The following is a 25,864-nucleotide window of genomic DNA, read 5'->3' as shown; positions in this document are numbered from 1 at the left end:
CACAAAATAATAAAAAATTCGAGAAACTCAAAAAAGTATCTTTTTTTAAACATTTCTGGCTAAATGAAAGTAACACAACACCTTTTCTAGCAATAAAGTATTGCTATTCGTCGAGTTTTAAAAATTAAAGTTTCTTTTCCCGACGTGAATAACGTTTTTGTAAACAATTTTATTATTTTAGATAATTTGAAAAGTTCAGAAAATATATGAATTTGTTTTTCAAGTATTTGCAATCTATGTCCAAGTCGTGAGTTTGATAAGTTTAATAATTCCTGCGAACTAATACTTTCTTTTTTTATTAAATTTTCATACACGATAAATATTCAAACATGAATTAGAATTAATGTTGTCAAAATTTTGCACATAGTTTTTTCACGTTGAAGAAAATAATGCAGTACTTGCTGTAATAAAATTTAAATTTATGTTTTAAAAGTTTTTAAAAAAATTCAAAAACTTATGCTTCCAAATTTTTATGTTTAAAAAATTATTAGTGTTTCAAAACCTTCTCGGTAGCTTTAGAGCAAAAGTTATAAGATGTTACATTTGTTTTACTTTTCTTACTTTTGTTACGTTTGTTACTTTTGTTACTTTTGTTACTTTTGTTATCTTTGTTACTTTTGTTACTTTTGTTACTTCTGTGAAGGTGTTATGGACCGAAAAGGGTGACATTTTGTTGGAGGGTGTGTTTAGTTTTTCAAATCTTGCCAACAAGAAAAAAAATTTGTTTGGTTTCGTGAGTGTTCAGATTCTTTATAAGTTTTGTTCAAAGGAATCGGAAAGGGTGACTTTTGTAGTTAGAAAAGTTTTTTACTATCATAATCTTTTTTTAAAAAAATCAAGAATAAAGTTTGTTGGTCTTTTCGAATTTTAAGATTTTTTCTTTTGTTACAGGTTATTTAACAGAAATTTATAGAGAAATCGAAAAGGGTGACTTTTGTTGCTATAAAATAAGTTTAACCTTAAAAATGTTATTTGTATAATTTATGGAACAAACATACTATTTTATTATGTTGGTCAAAATTGAACAAATTTAATAAAAACAAAAAAGCCAGACCTTGGTTGAAAATTTAACTGTTCTTGTGACAATTCGTCTTTTTGGGTTAAAGTTCACTTACATATTTAAAAGTGAAACTAATTTGTCAAAAATTGATCTTTTTATTAATGATTTATTATTTCAATTCAAAAAACTTTTTTTTGTAGAAAATTAAAGTCTTTAATTGAAAATTCGCTTTTAATTAGTTGAAAATAATTTTTCAACTAAAAATTTACCAATTCCATTCCTTATTAACAAATTATCCTTTTTCAGTTAAAAAATGCATATTTTTTGAAAAAAAACTTTGTGTTTGAAAATTCATCTTTTTGTTCGAAAATTTAACTATTTGATTCAAAATTCCGTTTTTTTATTGAACATTCATTATTATAGTTAGAATTTTATTTCTTAGGTTAAAAATGCAACTGGTTTTTTTTCAAATTATCCTTTGTGGTGAAATATTAATCTTTTTTGTAGGAAATCAACCTTTTTAATTGAAAATTATTTTTTTTTAAATATAACTCTTCCATTTTAGGTTGAAAATTGTTCTTTTAAAATTTATTGTAGAAAATGAATCTTCTTGAGTCAAAATTCATCTTTTTGTTTAAAAATTCCTCATTTTAGTGGAAAATTAATTTATTTGTTTAAAAAATTAACTTTTTCGTTCAAAAGTGTCTTTTGGGATAGAACATAAATCTTCTTGGTGAAAAATTTATCTTATTTTTTCATGATTCATTTACTTAGTTGAAAAATTCAACCTTTTTTTTAATTCGTTTTTTATGGTTAAAGATTTTTTTTTAATTGTAACTGTAACTGTTTCATTTTGAATTGAAAATTTATCTCTTTTAGTTGAAAATTCATCTTTCTGGTAGAAAATTCATATTCTTAATTGGAAATTGATTTTTATTGTTGTTAAAGATTCCTCATTATAGTAGAGAATTAATTTCTTTGGTTAAAAATTTAACTATTTTGTTGAAAATTGTCTTTTGGGGTAGAATTTTAATCTTCCCGGTGAAAAATCAATATTTTTGAATAAAAATGAGTTAATTTGATAAAAAATTAACGGGTTTTGTTGAAAATGATTTATTTTTCTAATAAAAAATTGATTTTTTATAGGTAAATATAGCTATTCCATTTTGGGTTAAAATTGATCCTTATTAGTTTAAATTTCATCTTTTTGGTAGAAAATGGTTTGAAAATCTTGAATTTTGAATTTTGAAGCTATAGAATTGAAAATTATTAAATTTTAAAGATTTATATTTTAAAGGTATGCAATTTAAAACGGTTTTTTATTTATTTCAATTTTGTAGATTTTCAGTGAGAAATTGTACAATTTTAACGACTCAAAAAAACGTCTTCCATTTTTGAGACTTACAATTGTAAATTATTTGAAGTGTTTATAGTTTTAAGTAATGTAATTTTGAAAGTTTTTTGTGAAATGTACAGTTCCATTTTGAAAATTCACAATGTAAAATGCTTCAATTTTTAAGATTTGCAATTGAAAACTTTTTTAAAAGAGTGCAATTATCAAGATTTAATAATGAAAATTATTCCATTTTGAAGATTTAAAATTTAAATTTATTCAGTTTTATAGATTTTCAATTAAAAAGTTTTAAATTGTAAACAGGAAAAATTTAAAAGTTTATTTATTTCTTCTATTTAATTTTATTTATTGAGAAATGGTTGAAAATTATATTAAATAACAATAGGCCGGATCAATTATATGTTTCACATAACATATTGTAATATGATACTGAACAAAAAAATAAAAAACAAATTTTATGTTGATCAGAATTTTAAGAAATTATTGGTAAAACTGAATATTGAATAACCATTATTAATTTGTTATGTTAATAAGAACCTTAACGTTCATGATAAAAAATTGAATAATAAAAGGCCTGAAAAAATAAAAATATTATATGACTGAATGTATAATATAACATATATGTAATATGACTCCGGTTGGATTTTTTTTAATCTGTGTAGATTAGAAGTTCGAAAATTATTGGTGATACTAATTATTTTTTAACAATTTGTCCATAATATGTATATATATAATATCACTTATATGTAATATGACACCTAATGAAAAAATAAAATGCAAATTTCATGTAGATTGGAATTTCCAAAATTATTGGTAGAACTGAATGTGAATAGGCCCAGTCAATTATATACAATATATGTCTAATATGTAAGATGACACGTAATGAAAAAGTTAAAAACATATTGCGTGTTTATTAGAATTAAGAAATCATTGGTAAGCCTGAGTCTTGAATAAAAATAGGCACAATCAATATGTAATATGATTCCTAATGAAAGAATCAAAAAGAAATTTTCTTTACTGTAGAGTTTCAAAAATTATTCGTAAAACTTAATATTGAATAACCATTCATAATTTATAAGTTAATTTTTCTGTCTACCGATCCAATCAATATTATTCGAATGTAGTTTATTCTTAAGATTGTGGAAAAAATTCTCTCTAGCTCCGCATTTTTTCACTATTATAGAAATAAGGAATATTCTTATAATATTGATTGGACTAGTGGACAGAAAAATTAACATGAAAAATTATTAATTAATTTTACCTGATCAAAAACCTTAACATCAAAAATAAAAAATTAAATGACAATAGAACTTTAAAATTGTAAGCCTTGTATAAGTACTATGTATAATATAATTTATATGTAATATGACACCTGATGAATTTTCTGAAAGCAATCCGGTAGATTACAATTTTTATAATTATTGACCGAAATAAATATTGAATAGCAATGGGCATAATCGATATGTGTAATAGGCCATAAGTAATATGACACTATATAACAAAATCAAAATTAAATTTCGTGTAGATTGAAATTTGAAAAATTATTGGTAAAACTATATATTGAATAACCAATAATCACTATTATTAAAATGTAAATTATCCTCAATATTGTGACAAACATGCTCTCTAGCTCCACATTTTTACAGAGTCTTAAGAATAATCAATATTCTAATAATATTTATTGGAACGGTAGACAGAAATCTAAGAAATAAGAAATTGAAAAAAATAGGTCAGAAAATTATGAACATTATATGACTTATATATATAATATAACTTATGTGTAATATGATAACTGCTGATAACAATTTTAAAAATCTGTGTAGATTAAAACTTTTTTAATTATTGATAGAACTACATGTGGAATAACAATAGACACAATCAAAATATTTAATCTGAGTTACGTGTGTAATATGGCTTATATGTAATATGACTTCTAATGAAAAAACCAAAAACGATTTTCGTGCAGATTAGAAGTTCCAAAATAATTGCTAAAACTGTATATTAAATAAAAATAGGCCTAGTCAATTATACGTATAATACGACTTATATGCATGATATTGATTGCAACATGTATTGCTGCTTACATTGTTTCTCAAAATTACATTCTGAAACAGCAGGATTAAAATGATTTCAACGGATTGAAATCTGAAATGAAAAAAATTCTCCATAAAAAAAAAATTAAAAAATGTAAAAAAAATATATAAAATCCCTTAAAAAAAAAAGAGACTATCGATATTCGTCGACCTCCACGATGGTGATAGTTGGGCAACGTAAACTTTGTTTGCAGCAGACGGACGATAGATATTCGTGAATCATTTTACTCTTACACGATGCTTAGAACAGATGCTTAGATAAAATAAATTTGGCGTAGAATTGAATTTTAATCATTATTGGTAAAACTGAATATGGAATAACAATAAGGCCGATCAATTATGTATGTAATATGAATTATAAGTAATATGACAACCAAGAAAAAATGTTAAAGCAAATTTCTTGAAAGATTAGAATTTCCAAAATTATTGATAGAACAGAATATTGAATAATAATAGTTTTAATCAAACTTAAACTGAATAAGATACAATTTAAAATAGTAATAAGTGTAAATTCTTAACCTACTTTCGTTTGGTGTTTTCCCCAGGCTGCATTGACAGATATTAAGTAAAATCCTATAGAGATATGAATTTATAAGCCGAAGATTGCCTATTATCTTTCTAAATATCACTGATAAGAGACGTCACTCCAAGCACCGTAGCACTGCATTATTAAATTTTCAGTTTAGTTAATAAATTTTTCTTTTAATTCCTTAATTTATTTTTTATAAATCTTCATAAACTTTATAAGAAGTTCTATTGAATCATATTACGTGATTTTTTTATTTGCGATTTGTAATTATAATATCTTCAGAATGTGTTTTTACGTTATAATTCTTCTCTCAAAAATAAAAAAAGTCCATAAAACTCGCAATTATGATATTTTTATTATCATATACTTTCCGCTATATGTTTATTGACCCATAAATTACACATTGTACTGAATACAAGTCATCAGGTACTTCTTTACTAATTAAGATAATTAAGATAATATATTCATTTATATTATTTTTAAGCGAAAAAAATCAGCCTTATTTAAAATAATTTTTTATCCATAAATAAGAAATATAAGCGGGTCAAATGTTTATTAAAAATATTTCTTTTAAGTCTAAAAATTCAACAATTTGACTTTTTCTACGTTCGGTTTTAAATTGATCTTCTTTTGTGAACATTTCATATTTTTTTGGTTAAAAATTAAAATGTCTGGTTGAAAAATTATCTACTTTAGTTTAAAATTTAATTTATAATTGAAAAGTTTTTTTAAAGAAAATTTATTTATTCCACTTTCGGTTCAAAATTTTTCTTTTTAGTTTAAAAATTCAAATATTTGGTGGAAAAATGATTTCATAATCAAGAACTTATCTACCGAAAAAAAATTCCATTCAGAGGGACAGATTTTCTATCAAAAAAGAAAATTTTTCAACAACAAAAAAAAAACAAATGCATTTTTGCAAAATATGATTTTGGAAAAAAATCGTTAAATTCTGAAACTATACAAAGATAAATTTTCATCTGAATATTTAAATTTTAAAGCCTAATTGGCAGTTAAAATTTTTTAAAGTTAAATTTTCGATCGAAAAAAAAATACTTTTCAACAAAATAGTTGGTTCCTTAACAACAAAATTTAATTTTTAATAAAACAGTTGAATTGCCAACTAAATGGATAAATCTTCAACAACAAAATTAATCTTTAACAAAGAAGTGCAAGTTTCAACCAAGTAGTCCATTTTGTATTAAAAAAAATAATAATTCTCAACGAAAAATAATATAGTAGTTGATATTTAAACTGAAAAAAATGTTAATATCAATTAAAAGAGTGTGTTAAATCCAACCAAAAAAGACGAATTTTTTTTACAATATAATTAAATTCTAAACCTAAGAAGATCAATTTTTAAATAAATAGTTGCACTTTCAATTAAAGAAGAAAAAATTTTTTTCATAAGACAAAAAATTTCAACCAAGAAAAATTGCTCATTCAAGAGAGCAACAAATGCTGAAGAAATCTTTTAATTTTTAAATCAGGAAGGTGAATTCTCTAGAAAAAAACTTAACAAAGCAGTTGATTTTTGATAACAAAAGACGGTTTTTCTTCAAAAGAGTTAAATTTTCAATTAAAAAAAATCGAATTTTCAACAAAATATTTAGATTTACAACCAACGAGGTTTTTAAATAATGAAATTAATTTGTTTAAAGGTTATATTTTTAATTTAAAAAGTAAATTGTTAAATTACAATTAAAAGAATTTTCAAAATAACAGTTATATTTATAATAACAAAAAACTAATTTTCAACTAATAAAATAATTTTTACTGATCTGGTTAAACTTTCAACCAATTAGTGGAATGTTCAATCAAAAAGATTTTGAACGAAAAAATGGAATATTTAAATTGTCAGTTTAAAAAATTAATTTTTAAAGAAAACAAAATAAATTTTTAACAAAATAGTTCAACTTTTAAACAAAAAATTAATGTTAAAGTAATTCAAATTTCAAGCAATCAGTTACATTTCCAACCAAAAAAAGAATGAGATTTTTAATAAAGTACATCAATTTTGAGCAAAAAAGTTGAATTTTCAACTAAGAAAATGATTTTTTTACCAAAATAGACGAATTTCTAACGAATTACATTCATTTTCAAGCGAAAAGGTAAATGTATGAACTAAAAAAAATCTGTTTTTTACCAAAAATAGAAAAATTAAATTTCCTTTTGAAAAAATTAATTCTAGATGAAAAAAAAACGAATTTTTGACAAAACAATTACATTTTCAACCCGAAAATATGAAATTAAAAAATAATTATATTCAACAAAATGGTTAAATTGTTAGTGAAAGGAAATAATTTTTGGACTCGTAGTTAAACTTCCAAAGAAATATTTTTATTGTAAACCAAAGCAGATGCATTTTTAATAAAAAATATAATATATAGTTGATATTGCAATAAAAGAAGAAAGATTTTAATTTTAAATAAAACACAATATATTTTAACCGATGACGAGGATTTAAGTTTTCATTAAATTAGATTATATTTCCACTTTAAAAAATTAATTAAAAATTTCAAAAAACGAATCCAACTGTTAAATTTATAAAACAAAAAGACGAATTTTCTATAGAAAACAGTTATATTTTAAGTTAAAAATTACAAACAATAAATTATCTAAAAATACATTAATTTTTAACAAAAAAAAATGAGTTTTCGTTCAAGACCATTTTTTAGTATAAAAACATATGAACTTTGAATAAACTAGATAAATTAAATTAAATTATTATTTAATATTATTAATAATTAGATTAAATTTTCTTTGAAAAATTACTTTAAAAATTTTTTTAACGAATCTAATTGTTGAATTTATAAAACAAAAAGACTAATTTTCTATAGAAAACAAACAGTTACATTTTATGTTTAAAATTAAAAACAATAAGTTCTCTAAAAGTACATACATTTTTAACCAAAAATTCGAATTCTCATTCAAGACCATTTTTTTCTATCAAAACATATAAACTTTCAACAAACTAGAAAAATTAAATTAAATTAATAATTAAATTAAATTTTCACCTTAAAAATGAATTTATAATTTTAGAAAACGAATATAACTTTTGAATATCTAAAACGAAAAGATAATTTTCCATACTAAGCAAATAAATATTTTTTACACAAAAAATAATTTCTCAAAAAATACGTCAATTTGTAACTAAAAAGTTAATTTTTCATTCAAGACCATCATTTTTCTATAAAAAAAAAGAATTTTAAATTAACCAAATAAATTTAATTTAATTAATATTATTGATAACTAAATTAAATTTCCACTTGAAAAAATTCATTAAAAATGCTAAAAAACGAATCTACTTATTTAATTGATCAAAACAAAAAGATGAATTTTTTACAGAAAACAGACAGTTATATTTTAAGTTAAAAAATTTCTGTTTTTACACAAAAAATAAATTCTCAAAAAATATATAAAATTTCAACCAAAAAGTTGAATGTTCATTCAAGACCATGATTTTTCTATCCAATCAGATGATCTTTTAACAAAGTAGAAATTTAAATTAAATTTATGATTGATATTATAAGTAATTAAATTTAATTTTTATTCGAAAACATTAAATTTATATCAAAAAAATAACCTAATTGTTAAATTTCCTGATGAAAAAAAAAGAATTTTATTTAAAAAAAAACAAATAAATTTATTTTAAGTAAAAAAAGTTATTTTTTACACAAACACTAAAATCCCTAAAAATACATATATTTTCAACCAAAAAGTTGAATTTTCATTCGAAGCAATTTTTTTCTATAAAAAAATACGAACTTTCAACAAACTAGAGAAATTAAATTAAATTATTAATTAAATTAAATTTCCACGTTAAGAAATTAATTCCAAATTTAAAAAAGGAATATAATGGTTGAATTTCAAAATAAAAAGAGAATTTAAATTAAATGGTTATTTTGAAAATATTAATTTTAAATTAAAAGAAACACTAATCTAATTGTTGAATTTTCAAAATCAAAAGACGAATTTTCTATACAAAACACACGGATTTTTTATCCAAAAAATATAAAATTTCAACAAAAAAAGTTCATTTTTAAAATATAATTTAACCGAAAAAGATGAATTTTCAGAATAGCAGTTGAATCGGCAATCAAACCAGATTAATTTTCAACTGATCAGTTGCATTTTTAACCAAAAAATTGATTTCTTACAAAAAAAATACGAATTTTTATCAAAATGTATCAATTTTTAAACAAAAAATTGAATTTTTAACCCGAAATATTAATCTTCTACCAAAATAAACGAATTTAAAACCAAATAGTTACATTTTTCTACTAAATAGTTGAACTTTCTACCAAATTATTGAATTTTTAACCCAAAATGATAATTTTCTACAAAATAGTTGTATTTTCAACCAGAAAATATGAATTTTCAAAAAGCAAAAATTGATTTTTTCACTTAATAAATGAATTTTATACAAAACTGTTGAATTTTCAAGCCAAAATTATACCTTTTCTATTAAGCAGTTAAATTTTCAAAGTAAAATATAAATTTATAACAAAAAATTTATGTTTAAAATAAAAAATTGAATTTTTATGTAAAAAAATTAATTTTTCATAACTATTCTTATATCCAATTTGGAAAGATCTTTTGAATTTTCAAAGCAAAAATATAAATGTATAACAGAAATTTGAGTTTGAAACTAAAAGTTAAATTTTTAACTAAAAAATTAATTTTTATAACAATATGTCCAATTTTGAAAGCTTTTTGAATTTTCTGCCAAATTATTGCATTTTCAAGACAAATTTTATATAGAAAGAAAGTTATATTTTAAGTTTACTAAAAAAACAAAATCTCAAAAAATACAGAAATTTTTAACCAGACATTAGAATTTTTAACAAACTTAAGTAAATAAATTAAATTAAATTTATGCTTTAAAAAATTAATTAAAATTTTTTTAAACGAAACTTATTGCTAAATTTCTAAAACAAAAAGAGAATTTTCTATACAAAGTAAATAGTCATACTTTAAGTTAAAATGTACATAGTTAAATACAATGTTTAAAAGTTATTTTCTTTACACAAAAAATAAATTCTCATAAAATACATAAAATTGTTAACCAAAAAGTAGAAGTTTGATTTAAGACCATTATTTTTCTATGGAGAAAGACGAATATTACCTGAACTAGAGAAATTGTATTAAATTATTAGTATTTATAATTAAATTAAATTTACACTTGCAAAAATTAATTTTTAATTATAGGAAAAATTAATCTAATTGTTGAACTTCCAAAACAAACAAAAGAAGAATTTTCTTTATTAAACACATAGATTTTTAAGCCAAAAATATAAAATTGCAACAAAAAAAAGGTAATTTTAGAAATAAAATTTTAAACAAATAGTTGAATTTCTAAACTGAAATATTAATCTTCTACAAAAGAGACGAATTTATGACCAAATTGTTAAATTTTTAGTGTAATGAAGAACGCTTTTAACCTACAAATATAATAAATAAATTTTTATCAAGAAACGATAAAATTTCATTTATAAAAGCAAACTTTTTACAAGCAACTTTAATTTTCTACCAAAAGATATGAATTTTAGGCAAAAAAATTGAATTTTGTACTTAATAGTTAAAAATAATACCAAATTATTAAATTTTTAACTCGAAATGATAAATTTTCTATAAAATAGTTAGATTTTCAACCAGAAAATATGAATTTTCAACTACAAAATTAATTTTTCATTTAATGAATGAATTTCATACAAAACTGTTGAATTTTGAAACCGGAATAATAAAGTTTCTACAAAGCAGTTGAATTTTCAATTTAAAAAAAATGTTAACTAACAGTTGAAAAAATAAAAAAAAAAGAATCTAATTTTTGCATTTTTTACACAAAACGACAAATTTTCTATATAAAACACATAGTTATATTTCAGATTAAAAAGTTATTTCCTTCAAATAATAAATAAATTCTCTTCAAATATATAAATTTTCAACCAAATAGTTGAATTTTCATCCAAGGCAATTATTTTTCTATGAAAAAAGACAAATTCTCAATAAACGGGAGAAATTATATTAAATTATTATTATTATTTATAATTAAAGTAAATTTCCACTTAAAAAATAAATTTAAATTAAAGGAAAAATCAATCTAATTGTTGAATTTCCAAAACGAAAAAAAAGAGAATTTTCCTTACATGGATTTTGAACCCAAAAATATAAAATTTCAACAAAAAAAGATAATTTTTCAAATAAAATTTAACCGAAAAAGAAAGTTTTTTAGAAAAGCAGTTGAGTTGGTAATCAAATTAATTTTTAAACAAACAGTTGCACTTTTAATCAAAAATTTGATTTTTCACCAAAAAAGACAAATCTTCAGCTATATAATTATTATTATTATTATTTTAAACAATTAGTTAAATTTTCTACCTGAAATATTAATCTTCTACCAAAAGAGGCAAATTTATAACCAACTAGTTGAATTTTTAGTGTAAAGAAGAACACTTTTAAGCCACAAATGTAATAAATAAATTTTAAATGAAAAACCATTTTTAACTCAGAAAAGCAAATTTTGTACAAAACGTTTTAAATTTTCTACGTAAAATTATGAATTTTCAGCAAAAAGAAATATAATTCTATACTAAATATTTGAACTTTGAACCAAATTATTGAATTTTTAACTCGGAATGATGAATTTTCTACAAAATAGTTGGATTTTCAATTAGAAAATATACATTTTCAACAAGAAAATTATTTTTTTCACTTAATAAAATAATTTCATACAAAACTGATGAATTTTCAAACCGAAATAATAAAGTTTCTACAAAGCAGTTGAATTTTCAATCTAAAAATGTTGTTTAACAAACAGTTTAAGTTTGAAACGAACAATTATATTTTTAACAAAAATTATAAATTTTCAAAAAAAAAAGTTTTCATAACTATTATTGTATTCAATTTAAAAAGCTCTTTTAAATTATTTGAATACCCCCCCCCCCCCGCCCCTTTACGGATATTCGTTAAAGAAAACTCACAATTGCCCGCTTAAAAAATATTCTGCTTAAGCCCCTAACCCCCCCCCCCCCCGTTCTAAATCATGAATCACTCAAATTATATTCTTACAACATAGAAATTATTATTGAGAACAAAGAAAAAGATATAAATTTTTGATAGGTAAAATTCGATTTATTGTTAAAGTATAAATTCTGTACAATGTATTCCCTGATTCGACAATTCCATTACGATAAGAGCACATGGGGTAGAAGCTTAAATCTAGTTTCTAAAAATTAACATAAATCTTCTCCGCGACAAAAAATGAGATCGGTGCGAGATCGACTGACCTACCGTTGACTAGAACAAAAAGGAACGTAAAGTCAATATAATTAATGATTAATTATTCAAATTACACTAGAAAATAATTACACTCATCTCCCAACATAATGAAGGTTATTGCCGCATGACGCAACCTGATGCAACTAACCCGTTGAGAGTGCGGCCTTCGAGCTGTTTGTCACATTTGACTGAGCACCGCCTCCCCTTCGGCCGCGCGGTCCTTTCATCAAGAAACTGCGGAGGGCATCAGTTCTAGGAATATCTTAAACCGGGGGTTCTTATATCGGGAGTTGAGTGTACTCAAATAATCTCCTGAGCCCGTTGTCTCAAATCGAAATACAAACAAAATCGAAATTCAAGAGAAATCGAAGATCATAAAGGAATGGCTTACAGATTCTTATCTAAATCTTTCAAAATAGAATATTTCCTTACAAAAGTAGATAACGATAATCTTCACTTTGCATTATTTTATACATTCTCATCTATCTATATATAAGTTACTTATTTTAAAGGCCCTTTTTTTATTTCTAGGATAATTTCGATCAGATATCGACAGAAAATTTACATTAGTCTTGCTTCATATCTCGCATGATTGCTTGTACGATGTACGATATTGCTAAGCTAATTAATTTTATCTTATAAATATATAATTTCTTGGTCCCATTTGGAGTATATTTTTGTTTATATTGGGTCCACAAATTAATTCAATGGCTTTACTTTGATTTTCTTGTGAATCTTGGTGAAACTTAAACTTCAAAACACAAATTAATAGGTGGCGGTCTTGCAGACTTAACCTAATAAATCATTGGTGAACGTAATTCCGTCCAAGCAGGAGTCTCAATTATTCCGTGAGGGACATAATTTTATTCAGTAATAATTTTTTTGGGTCAAGTCCGCAAGGCCGCCACTCATAATATTTCGTTTTGCAGCTCTAGGGCGGAAAAAAGTCGAGTTTGACCAAGATTCACAAGATATCAAAGAAAAGGCAACGAATTAATTTGTAGACATATATTCTACGATTTTTATTCGGAAATTTTGATAAAATTTTTCATTTTTCACAGTTTAATCTTTAAACATTAAGGTCTTTTATCAGACTTAAAATTAATTAGCATTTCTTGTCCAAAAATAGACTTATGTAATAAAATACCCTATTTGGGAATATTGTCTCCAAAAATATAATTAAACTGTGAAGTTTTGTTAAGTAATCATAAATACTTATTTAATAGTACTTGAACTTTAAGTTTCTGTACTTTTAGTTTCAGTTTTGTATCAAATTTGATTTTATTACGAAGGCGTCGTGGAGATCGAAATAAAAAAATCAGTTTTTAGGTAGATAATTATTTAGCGACAAAATTATTGTCCTATGTGTATGAAGAAATCACTTTTGAATTAAATTTTATTTTTAACTGCAAACACAGCCCTAGATGGATGCAACATAAAACTGACTTTATTATTTCTTAACTCTTAAGAAAATCCACTAAAAAACTGTACAATAATGATTATTTTCGGATGGGATTTATACACTCTCGAGAACTTTCATTTTTGTAAATTATTTTAACGAAATAGGATAAAATCAACATTTTAAACTGGAATTCAGTTCTTTTATAGTAAATAAAATATTAATTTGTGGAAATGATTTTTTTCGTGACACTTTTCTTGAAAAAGAAAAAAATGGTTCAATTTTTATGTGAAAATTTTTTTCTTGTGCAACATTTATTAAATCATTTTTGAACCAAAAAAATAATCTCGAGAGAATATAAATAACGACATATGATGCTAATCATAAAAAAAATTTAATACAAGAATGAGCTGAATCACTCAGGGTGTCTACCAGACGAATGATTTTTATCTCCAGTCATTTGACTTCGGAAAATTTTTAAAGATTTAAAAGATTTTTTATTCAGGGTCGGGAATTTTTTAAAAGATTTCTAATTCTAAGTAGAAATAGAATTTTTGAAATCCCATTGTTTTAAATAAGAATTAAAATTATTATCCGGAAATTTATAGACATTTTTCAATTTAATTTTTGGTAATTTATCCCCACTTGCCATAGATTACCTTTATGTTGCCATAAATTACCAAAAACTTTCATAAGTTTTTGGAAATTTATCAAAATATTTAAAATGAATATTAAGTAATTCATAGAAAGTTACCATATTCACCTGTAAATTTATCATTATTATCCAAAAATTTACATAAATTCCCGGAAATTTATAGACATTTTTAAATTAAACTTTAGGTCATTTATTTTCAGTTTCCATAAATTATCTGTAATATTACAATTAATTACCAAAAAATTTCATAAATTTCCGAAAATTTATCAAAATGTTTCAAATTAAATTTTGGGTAATTTATGATAAGTTATTATATTTACCGGTAAAATTGCCATTAAAAATTGAAAATTTCTATAAATTTCCGGAAATTTTTAATAAATTTAAAATTTTAATTTTGGTAATTTATGGAAAGTTACCATATTTACCTGTAAAATTAGCATAAATTACCCAAAATTACATTAATTCCCGGAAATTTAAAGAAATTTTTCAACTGAACTTTAGATAATTTAATTTCTGTTTCCTTAAATTAGCTGTGATGGTACCATAAATTACCAAGAAAATGTTATAAATTTCTGCAAATTCATCAAATTGTTTCAAATTAAATTTTGGATAATTGATGATAAGTTATTGTATTAACCTGCAAAATTACCAAAAATGACCAAAAATTTACACAAATTCCAAGAAATTTATAGACATTTGTAAATTGAACTTTAGGTAATTTATTTTCAGTTTCCATAAAATGTTTCAAATTATCTGTGATATTACTATAATTTGCCAAAAAGTTTAATAAACTTCCGCAAATTTATCAAAATGTTTAAAATTGATTTTTGGGTCATTTATTATAAGTTATTGTATTTACCTGTAAAATTATCATGAATGATTGAAAATTTCTATAAATTTCCGGAAAGGTTTTAGAATGAATGTTGGGTCATTTCTGGAAAGTTATGGTAACCTGTAAAATTAACATTCCAATTTATGGAAAATAACCATATTTACCTGTAAAATTACCATAAATGGCCAAAAATGTACATAAATTCCTGGAAATTTCCAGAAAATTCAAATTGAACTTTAGGTAATTTAGTTTCAAATTCCATAAATTATCCGTAATATTACCATTAATTACCCAAAAATTTCATAAATTTCCGCAAATTTATGAAAATGTTGCAAATTAAATTTTGAGTGATTTATGATAAGTTATTGTATTTACCTGTAAAATTACTATAAATAGCCAAAATATTTAATAAATTTCCGCAAACTTATCAAAATATTTCAAATTAAATGTTGGGTAATTAATGATAAATTATTGCATTTACCTGTAAAATTATCATAAATGAATGAAAATTGCTATAAATATATGGAAATTTTTCCGAACGTTTAAAAAGCATCTTGGGTAATTTATGAAAAGTTCCCATATTTACATGTAAAATTACCATAAATTACCAAAAAATTAAATAAACTTCCGGAAATTTATAGAAATTTTTAAATTGAACTTTAGGTAATTTATTTTCTGTTTCAATGAATTACCTGTGATTTTTCAAAATGTTTAGAATTAAATTTTAGGTAATTTATGATAAGTTATTTTATTTACCTGTAAAATGACCATGGATGATTGAAAACTTCTATAAATATACGGAAATTTTTTTTAATGTTTAAAATAAATCTTGGGTGATTTATGGAACGTTATAATATTTACCTGTAAAATTATCATAAATTACCCAATATTTAATAAATTTCCGCAAATTTATCAAAAAATTAAAAATTAAATTTTGGATAATTTATAATAATTTATTGCATTTACCTGTCAAATTGCCATGAATGATTGAAAATTCCTATAAATTTCCGGACATTTTTTTAAATGTTTAAAATGAATGTCGGGTGATTTTGGAAAGTTACCATATTTACCTGTAAAATCACCATAAATGAACATAAATTCCCGGTAATTTACAGAAAGTTTTTAAGTTTACTTTAGGTAATTTATGAATTACCAAAATGTTTAATAAAATTCCGCAAATTTATCAAAATTTTTGAATTAAATTATGGATAATTTATGATAAGTTATTGTATTTACCTGTAAAATTACCGTAAATTATTGCAAATTTCTATAAATATACGAAAATTTTTTTAAATGTCTAAAATGAATCTTGGGTAATTTATGGAAAGTTACCATATTTACCTGTGAAATAACCAAATAATTTAATAAACTTCCGCAAATTTATCAAATTGTTAAAAATTAAATTTTGGGTAATTTATAATAAGTTATTTGATTTACCTGTAAAATTGTCATGAATGATTGAAAATTCCTATAAATTTCCAGACATTTTTTTAAATGTTTAAAATGAATGTTGGGTAATTTCGGAAAGTTATCATATTTACCTGTAAAATTACCATAAATGAACATAAATTCCCGGAAATTTATAGAAATTTTTAAATTGAACTTTAGGTAATTTATAAACTACCAAAAAATTTCCGCAAATTTATCAAAATGTTTAAAATAAAATGTTGGCTAATTTATAAGTTATTGTATTTACCTGTAAAATCACCATGAATAATTGAAAATTTCTATAAATTTCCGGAAAATTTTTAAAATGTGTAAAATGAATGGTGGGTAATTTATGGAAAGTTACCATCTTTACCTGTAAAATTACCATTATTAACCGAAAAATTCAATAAATATTCGCAAATTCATCAAAATGTTGAGTAATTTATGATAAGTTATCATATATTCTGAGTTTTCTCATACCTAATGGTTCATAATGGATCCCGACTTTTTTTATTATTTGTGTTTCCGGTCAGGTAGACACCCCATCATCGCAAAATTCAGGTTATTTTCCAAATAAATTTTCGAAATTGCAAAAATATAAAAATTCCCTAAATCTAGAGACACTGGTACATTCCGTGATGAGGCATATGGTGATGAACAGGAATTTGATGTGGATTATGGTGGGTGTACATTCTTTGGTCGTAACAAGGTTGGTATTGGACAGGTGGACTGATACTCTGATCACTGTAGCAATCATATTCTTGCCATTCCGGCATGAACCTTTCCTGAGGATATGGGAACCCAGAAATTGCCGGTCCAAGTCTTTTTTGCGCTGCAACTGCGCAACTTCCGGTCGATGAAGTAATCATATTTCCGGTATCGCTGATACTTACAGTCACGTTACCTACATTTACCGTAATTTCTCCACTTTCTGCGTTGCCGAGAGTTTGTGAAAGGGCCCAAATGTAGTTGTGAGCGAAACGGAGAGTTTCGATCTTCGTTAATTTGGTGTCTTCCGGAAAGGTAGGTAAGACCATTCTGAGCCTCTCCAAGGCATCGTTCAGGGTGTGCATCCGGTGCCGTTCGCGATCGTTCGCCTTTATGCGACGGTTCCTTTTCAACTTGAGCACCTGCAAGATAAAGAACCACATTCTGAGATCGTGAATGATGTTTTTTTTAGATTTTTTTTTATTTGTTGACGTCTTTAAGAGACAAGGCTTTTCTTGAAGAAATTGAGATCTTATGAGATGATCTTTTTTATGTTTGAACTATTTCTTCTCTCTTTTTTTCTTATCGATCTGAAAATCTTGTGTCAAAAGGTGCTTCTTTAGATGATCGGATTAGAAGTCATTTGGGAAGTGTTTTGCTTATCTGGAATTTTGATTCTAGATCGAATGATTAGAGGCTACTCAATTAGTTCGGGTATCTTGAAGTCATCTCTAAATGAAGTTTCTGTGTTTTCTTTGAATTTTAATTGAAATAATTTTATTTAAAAACTCGTTTATTTTCTATTAGTTTCATCCTAATTGGATAAGGTTTAAATTACGAACTCTATTACTGCCCTGTTTGAAAATTTTCTATTTTGAATCCCTCCTGACATAACAATTGGTTTTTTTTCTTTATTGAAACTTTTCAAGGTTTTGAAAGACGACAGAAAGATCTCGAAAAATAAAATTTCCGACACTGTAAAATCCCCAAATTAGAAAATTACTGAATAATAATATTGCCGAAAAATAAAAATCCCGAATTGGATAATTCTCGAACAATTATCTAATAATAGAATTCCCGAATTGGGAAAGGGACGCCTGAAAAATCCCGAAAAATTATATTTCTGACAAAAAATTCCCTCATAATAAAGTTCCCAAATTAAAAAATTCGGGAATTTTACAGTGTCGAGAGTTTTTATTTTTCGGGACTCTTCAGTCGTCGCTTTTCCAATTCGGGAATTTTTCAATTCGATAATATCATAAACTGCCTTTAATTTTATTATTCGGGAACTTTCTAGTTCGTGAATTTTATTATGCTGCAAAATTCCCGAATTGGAAAAGAGATTACAAAAAAATACCGAAATGGAAAATTCCCGACAAATTAAATTACCGAATAATAGAATTTCCGAATTGGAAAAGGGACAACTGAATAATCCCGGAAAATAAAATTCCTAAAATTGTAAAATTCCCGAATTGGAAAAGGGAAGCCTGAAAAATCCCGAAAAAATTATATTTCTGACAACATAAAATCCCCAAATTATAAAACTCGGGAATTTTATAGTGTCGAGAGTTCTTATTTCTCGGGACTCTTCAGTCGTCCCTTTTCCAATTGGGGAATTTTATTATTCGGGAATTTTCGAATTCGATAATATTCTAAACTGCATTGAATTTTATTATTCGGGAATTTTATCATTCGTCAATTTTTTAGTTCAAGAATTTTCTAATTCGGGAATTTTTCCAAATTCCCTTTCCAAGGGGCGACTGAAGACTCCCGAAAAATAAAATTACCGACACTGCAAAATTTCCGAATTGGAAAAGGGATTACGAAAAAATACCGAAATGGAAAATTCCCAACCAATTAAATTATCGAAAAATAGAATTCTCGAATTGGAAAAGGGACGACTGAAAAATCCCGGAAAATAAAATTCCCAAAACTGTAAAATTCCCGAATTGGAAAAGGGACGTCTGAAAAATCCCGAAAAATTATATTCCTGACAACATAAATTTCCCGAATAATAAAATTCCCAAATTAAAAAAATCCCGAATAAAATTCGGGAATTTTGCAGTATCGAGAATTTTTATTTTGTGGTACTCTTCAGTAATTCGTTAATTTTATTATTCGAGAATTTTCTAATTCGGGAATTTTTCAAAACCCCCATTCTAAGGAGCGACTGAATAATCCCGAAAAATAAAATTCCCGAATTGGAAAAGGGATGACGAACAAATCCCGAAAAATAAAATAGCCGAAAAATAAAATTACCGAAAAACAAAAATATTGATTTGGATGATTCGGTGATATTATAAATTGTCGTGAATGTTATTATTCAGGGAGTTACCAATTCGGTAATTTCATAATTCAGGAATTTTACTATTTAAAAATTTTACTATTACTATTCGGGAATTTTCCAATTCGGTATTTTTATTTCTTGGTAATTTTATTATTCACTAATTTTAATATTTGGAAATTTTCTAATTTGTTATTTTTCTTTTTAGAAATTGTATTATTCGCGAATTTTATTATTCAAGAATTATATTATTCGACAATTTTCCGAATCGGTATTTTTAGTTTGCTGCAATTTTATTATTCGGGAATCTTCTAATTTGGTATTTTTATTTTTCGGCAGTTTTATTACTCACGAATTTTATTATTCGGGAATTTTCCAATTCGGTATTTTTATTTTTCGGGAATTTTCCAAATCGGTATTTTTATTTTTTGGCAATTTTATTATTCGCGAATTTTAATATTCGGGAATTTTCCAATTCGGTATTTTTATTTTTCAACAATTTTATTGACCGCAATAAAAAATTAATAAAAAAATAAAAAGTCCACAATAAAAAATTAATAAACAAATATTTAAAAAGTACGGAAATTTCAAACCATTTTTAAAAACTATGAAGTCTCTTAACTTGAAAAATTCATTTGAAAAATGAATTTCATTAGATAAATTCAAACATTAAATGGTTCAATTGATTTTTTTATTCTCAAAATTCCTGGGCAATTTTCTCGGAATTAGATCATTTTTTTAAACTTAACTATTATTGTTCTATTCCTAAACTTAATGTCTTGATAGCTTTTTCTATTTTTTCTGTTGAACTAAAAATTCAATTTTTTATCGCAATCCGCAGCTGAAATTCTTTGCCATAAATGCAGCATCACTTCAACTCGGAAGTTTTCAATAATACTGAAAACTGTATACATAAAATTACAATAATTTCCGTATTCATGAGGATATTTTTTGTAATCTTCAAAATAAAAAATTTTTTAACTTATTGCGACACAGCAGAAATATTTTTTATTTCAAAAAGCCATTCTAGTTTTTTATATGTAATAATACGAAGCAACTATTCAGCATTAGCCAATTTTGATTTTAAAAAATATTGTTTTGTTTTTTTAATTTTTAAGTTCAAATGTAGAACTTTATAGTTTCTCTTTAAAATTATTTTAAAATTATTTAGAGGAAACCTCCCAGCAGTTGAGAATCATTAACTCAGAGCAAAAATAAAATAGGAATAATTAGTTAATAATTTAAGTAAATCAATTATTTTGGGTCTTTTTTTTAATTACTGATTATCTCTAGATTTCCCCCTACACGTAATATTGTAAAAGAAGTAAAATATTTTTTTTTACTAACAATAAATATAAAATAAAATACAAATTTTGATATTACAATTAAAAAAAAAATGATTACCTGTGTTGGACTTTTGCACCGGCTACTCCTGGACTTTTTCCTCTTTTCTTCTTTTACGGCCGGAAATAAATCGTTGGATGTTTCGTGTTTTGGTGATTCAAAACTGACATCGAAGCCAGAATCGGAAGAACTGGATAATTCGTCAAAACCCCCTTCGCTGCAAAACGAGTAGTCCGACGACATTTCAATGGCTGACAACTGGAACACCATTTTAAATACACTTCGTTAATTTCACTCTCAAATTTTTTATTTTTTTTTAATTATGATACATTCCAAAAATTTTATCTAAAATTTCTTAACCTTTTTTTTCTAAATCCGGTTTATTCCGAGTAATTTAAGACTACCAAACAAAAAATAAATAATAATAAAAGCACTTTTTGATTAAATATTTGATACGGTTCGGCTGCGCATTGCGACAAGGAATAAATTTCTTAATTTTAAAGAGTTATTTTCAAAGGAAGCAATTAAAATGATACTTAAAATATTTCCACATCCTTTGATAATAAATAAATTTAAAAATATTACTATATTAAATTAGCTTGTTTAATATTAAAATTTGTTTATTATAAATTTCCTAACCGTTTCTTAAAATTCGGGTCTATTAAAAGTAATTTAAAACTATAAGGCATACAAATAAATACTGATGATAGTATTTTTTGGTTCAATATTTCATACGCTTCGGCTGCGGATTGCGACAAAAAATTAAATCTTTAAATTAAAAATAATAATTATCAAAAAAAGCAATAAACATGACCGATGAAAGTTAAAATTAAAGAAATTTGAATGAGATTTAAATAAAATCCTATTTAACGTTCAATAATCAAATAAATGTGCGGAATTCCTTAAAATAAAACCAAGAATCCAATTACCAAATTTGGACAATGACCATAAAATATTCCTATTGAAATTTGAAAAAAAAAGATCAAGAAAAACACTTTTTTCTCCTAAAAAAGAAAGAAATTTTCCACGTCCTTTTTTCAAACACTTCTTAGAAAATCATTACCATAAAATAGCATCTGAATATTTAAAGTTTTTTAATTTTTAAACCATTTACCAAAAAATAGCGACTAATAATCGTGGGTTTTGGTTCAATAAATATTTTAATACGTTTCGGCTGCGGATTGCGATCGAAATTTTGGTAATTTATATGTCCCAACTGCTTTTTAAACTTCGTAATTATTCGAAGTAATGAACTTTTATTAGAATATAGAATATATATATACTCAGAATAGTGCTTTTTGCTTCAAAAAACCATTTAATACGAGCGGATGCGGATTGCGATAAAAAATTAACTTTTCAAATTTAAAATAATAATTATTTAAGAAAGTAATGAAGATGACCGTTGAAAATTGTTGACACCCTTTTTTAAAACACTTTAAAAAATCACTACCATAAATCCGCAGTTGAATATTTAAAGTTTTATAATTAAAATTTCCTGATCTTATTTTAAAATTCGGGTTTATACGAAGAAATTTGAGATTACCAAGAAGAAAATAACCGCTAATAATATTACTTTTTGGTTCGCTAAATATTTTAATACGCTTCAGTTGCGGATTGCAATAAAAATGTTGATACTGAAAATTTCCCAGCTGCTTTTTAAAAATCTGGATTATTCAAAGTAATTTAGAACCGCCAATCGGAAAATAACTACTAAAAATATTACTTTTTGGTTCAATAAATATTTAAATACGCTTCGGCTGCGGATTGCGATAAAAAATAATATTTTCAAACCCAAAAGAAAAATTTTTGAACAAAAGCAAATAAAATGATCCTTAAAAGTTTTTCACACCCTTATTTAATAAAAACTTTTTAAAAAATCACTACCTTAAATTCGCTTGTTGAATAATTCGTTCAGTAATCCAAGAATCACTTTCGGGAACAATTACAAAAATTTGTCCGCAAAATTATTATTTTTTTTTTTTTCACAAATTCGTGGGATGTACCCTCAGACTGAGCGGCATGTTTCAAATGAGAAAAAAATCACTGAGAAGAGAAAATATAACACAACCGATTCTCGCGGGGTACAATATCGTACTGTGCGTGTGCCAAGGGTCTGTTGGTGGCTATATAGTCCATTCCGAGGGTATTTTTCCCCCACCATAAAAATGCAAGGGGCACCATGCCGTACGAAGAATTCACCCTATTTCTCCGCCTCCTGCCTCACTCTCTACCCCTCCCCTTTTCCTGGTATTAGACGCGTGCCATGGTGATATAGCCGGCTTGTTAGAGGATTAGAGGTTTCGAGGGTGATTACACCGCTTTTAAGATTTTACAATCGAAAAGCCTCCTCTTTAATCTCTTCATGAAACAACAATATTTTTAGCTCAAAATAAATGGATTGCAATTCTAGTTACGTTTATAATTTTTTTCGATTTTAAAATCAGGCAGCCTTGGTGGAAACATATTTACAAGTTCAACCAATTCTAGAACTCTAATTAGGTTTAGGAGACTATTATGTGCGCGCGCGAGCGCGCTTACTTTTGTAATAATTTTTATTATGTACCCGATTTTTTAATAAAAATTTATTTTTAAACATTTTCTGAGCATTATTTATGTGTTGAAATTAGATTCTGAAAGAATGAATTCAGTGACACAATGCAACGTAAAATTTACGAATACTATTATTAGGGACCGTTCGTTTTTTATTAGTTTAAAAAACTTAATGAACGTTTTGTAAATAAAAATTATTTAATAATTTTTTATAAATGCGTTATTGAAATAAAAGAAACAATATTTTGACGTAACACAACAATGTTTTCTTGATATTTTTTGTCACACAATTTTTCAAAGAACTTACAAGGGAAAAAATTTTAGCAGCTTTTTATAATTATATAAATATAAATATAAATTTTGCAATTTTCATGAGACAATTAGGAAAGATTTTTAAATATTTCAGATTTGTCAAAAAAAGAATGTAGAAGATTTAAAAAATGTATTTTTTATTTTACAGGATTTTAAAAATAATTAGGGAAATTCGAACCGTTTCAAAATATATTCAGGACTTTTAGAATTTTAAAGAAATAATAAATTTTCGATACATTTTCGGAAATGCTTACAAGGTTTGAAATATTTTAAATCTATGCAAAGCCTCTTGAATTCATAAAAATATTTTTAAACGAATCGAATTTTTCTCGAAATTTTTAAAAATCATTTAAAATTTTTAAAATTTACCTCAAAATCTTCAAAAATGTCGTGCGAATTTGAAGAAAATTATCAAAGATTTTTGAATATTTCGATTCGTCAAGAAAAAATTTAGATAAAAAAATAATTATTTTACAGGATTTTGCAAAATAATAAGAAAAATGCGAGACCTTTAAAAATATTTTTATGGATTCTAGAAGTTTTGCAGAATTAAAATATATTTTATGAATGATCGGAAATGCTTGAAATTTATAAAATATTTTTAATCTGTACAATCTCTTAAATTCTTGGAAATATTTTTATCTGACTGGAATTTTTCTTAAAATTTTGAAAATTTATTTAAAATGTAAAACAACTTTCTTTATTTTTATTTTTAGGTATAATTTTATTATTATGGAATTTTACAGTGTCGGGAATTTTATTTTTCGGGATTTTTCAGCCGTCCCTTCTTAAAATTTGAAACAGAATTTATATATGCTTAATTTATTAATAACCATTAGATCTAATTTCAAAAAATTGAAATTATTTACTTATAATTTTGAAAATTCAATTAAGATACTCATTTCAGTTCATAAGCATCCGAAAAATGATATAATTGTAATAGAGGATTTCTAAACAGAAAATAAACTTTTATTTTAAAAGTAATACCCAATATTGAATTACATAATCTGAAAGCAAATAATTAATTCATGTTACTTAATTTAAAACATCTTAAATTGAATCTTTATGTAATTTAATATTGTTGTCGAAATTAATGAGCTAAAAGTTAATTAAATAGTTCACAACATAAGAAGCCTCAAGCAATTATTTTTATTAAAAATTTCAAAACAAAAAAAAAACCATTAAGCCATTATTTTCATTGAAAATTCAAATAATTTAAAGCTTTAAAAAATTATTTTCATTGAAAAATTTAAATGATTTTCACTTTTAAATTTGAACCTGTCTTTGTTTAACTTTACTTAATTACGAGCTTTTAACTAATTCTATGAAATATAAATTTTAGGAGAATCTATTAATAATTAATTAACGAGTAAAAAAAATGAAAATCATTTAGTAATTATTTTCCACAAAATGTATGTACATATAATTTTGAAAATTGGACTCAGATGCTCTTTTTCCAACATCGCAAACATTAGAAAAAAATTATTGTAATTAAGATATTTTAAACAAAAAAATTATTATACTAATTATAGCAATATTTCATTAAATAAACTTAATGCGAATAATAAATTAATGTGAATTAATTAAAAATAATTTATATTCAGTTTTTTGCAAAAAATACACAATTCAATAGTTAGTTAATCGTTTTATAATATAAAAAGCAGTAGTACATTATTTTCATTGAAACATCAAAATCATATTTACCCAATATTTTGCTCAGAAATTTAAAGTATTATTAATGTTTTAAAATAATTCCATAAAACTTAAAACATATTCGCATATTATTTTAAACATGGAATTCACATAATTATTTCGAAACATTGAAAAAAATTTTTAAATTATGAAATTGAATAGGGAAATTTTAAATATAGATAAACTTTTATCATACAAATCATATCCCATATTAAATAACCAAACCTCAAAGCAAATAATAAATTTATTTTCTTAGCCAAAAAATGCATTAATCAGGCGTTTGACTACAAAAAAAATCTTTTTTTTTTATGTCACATTTTTAAATTATTTTTCGATGTCAACTTTTTTAATTAGGAACTTCATGATAACTTCAGAGAAATTCATAATTTTTAAACATATTTTA

At 24.2% G+C, this 25,864-nt stretch overlaps 2 protein-coding genes across 2 annotated transcripts in view; both read right to left on the bottom strand.

Moving 5' to 3' along the window:
• The window catches only part of LOC117180813 (probable uridine nucleosidase 2), a 12,615-nt gene extending 7,617 nt beyond the window's left edge, over positions 1-4,998 (bottom strand). The window contains exon 1 of the mRNA XM_033373334.1: positions 4,971-4,998. The gene's annotated coding sequence lies outside the window, so the exon portion shown is untranslated. The remainder of the gene's footprint in view (positions 1-4,970) is intronic.
• Positions 4,999-16,991: 11,993 nt separating this feature from the next.
• Positions 16,992-22,974, bottom strand: LOC117180208 (neurogenin-1). The gene is made up of 3 exons (XM_033372592.1): positions 22,792-22,974; positions 20,968-21,165; positions 16,992-17,701 (listed from the first exon to the last, which is right to left on the bottom strand). Exons 2-3 carry the CDS (start codon positions 21,148-21,150, stop codon positions 17,186-17,188), a joined length of 699 nt encoding a protein of 232 aa, XP_033228483.1. The 5' UTR covers positions 21,151-21,165; positions 22,792-22,974; the 3' UTR covers positions 16,992-17,185.
• Positions 22,975-25,864: the final 2,890 nt, after the last annotated feature.

The sequence above is a fragment of the Belonocnema kinseyi genome, chromosome 9, assembly GCF_010883055.1.
Source record: "Belonocnema kinseyi isolate 2016_QV_RU_SX_M_011 chromosome 9, B_treatae_v1, whole genome shotgun sequence".
Lineage (NCBI taxonomy): Eukaryota > Metazoa > Arthropoda > Insecta > Hymenoptera > Cynipidae > Belonocnema > Belonocnema kinseyi.
This window is presented reverse-complemented; position numbering and strand designations above follow the sequence as displayed.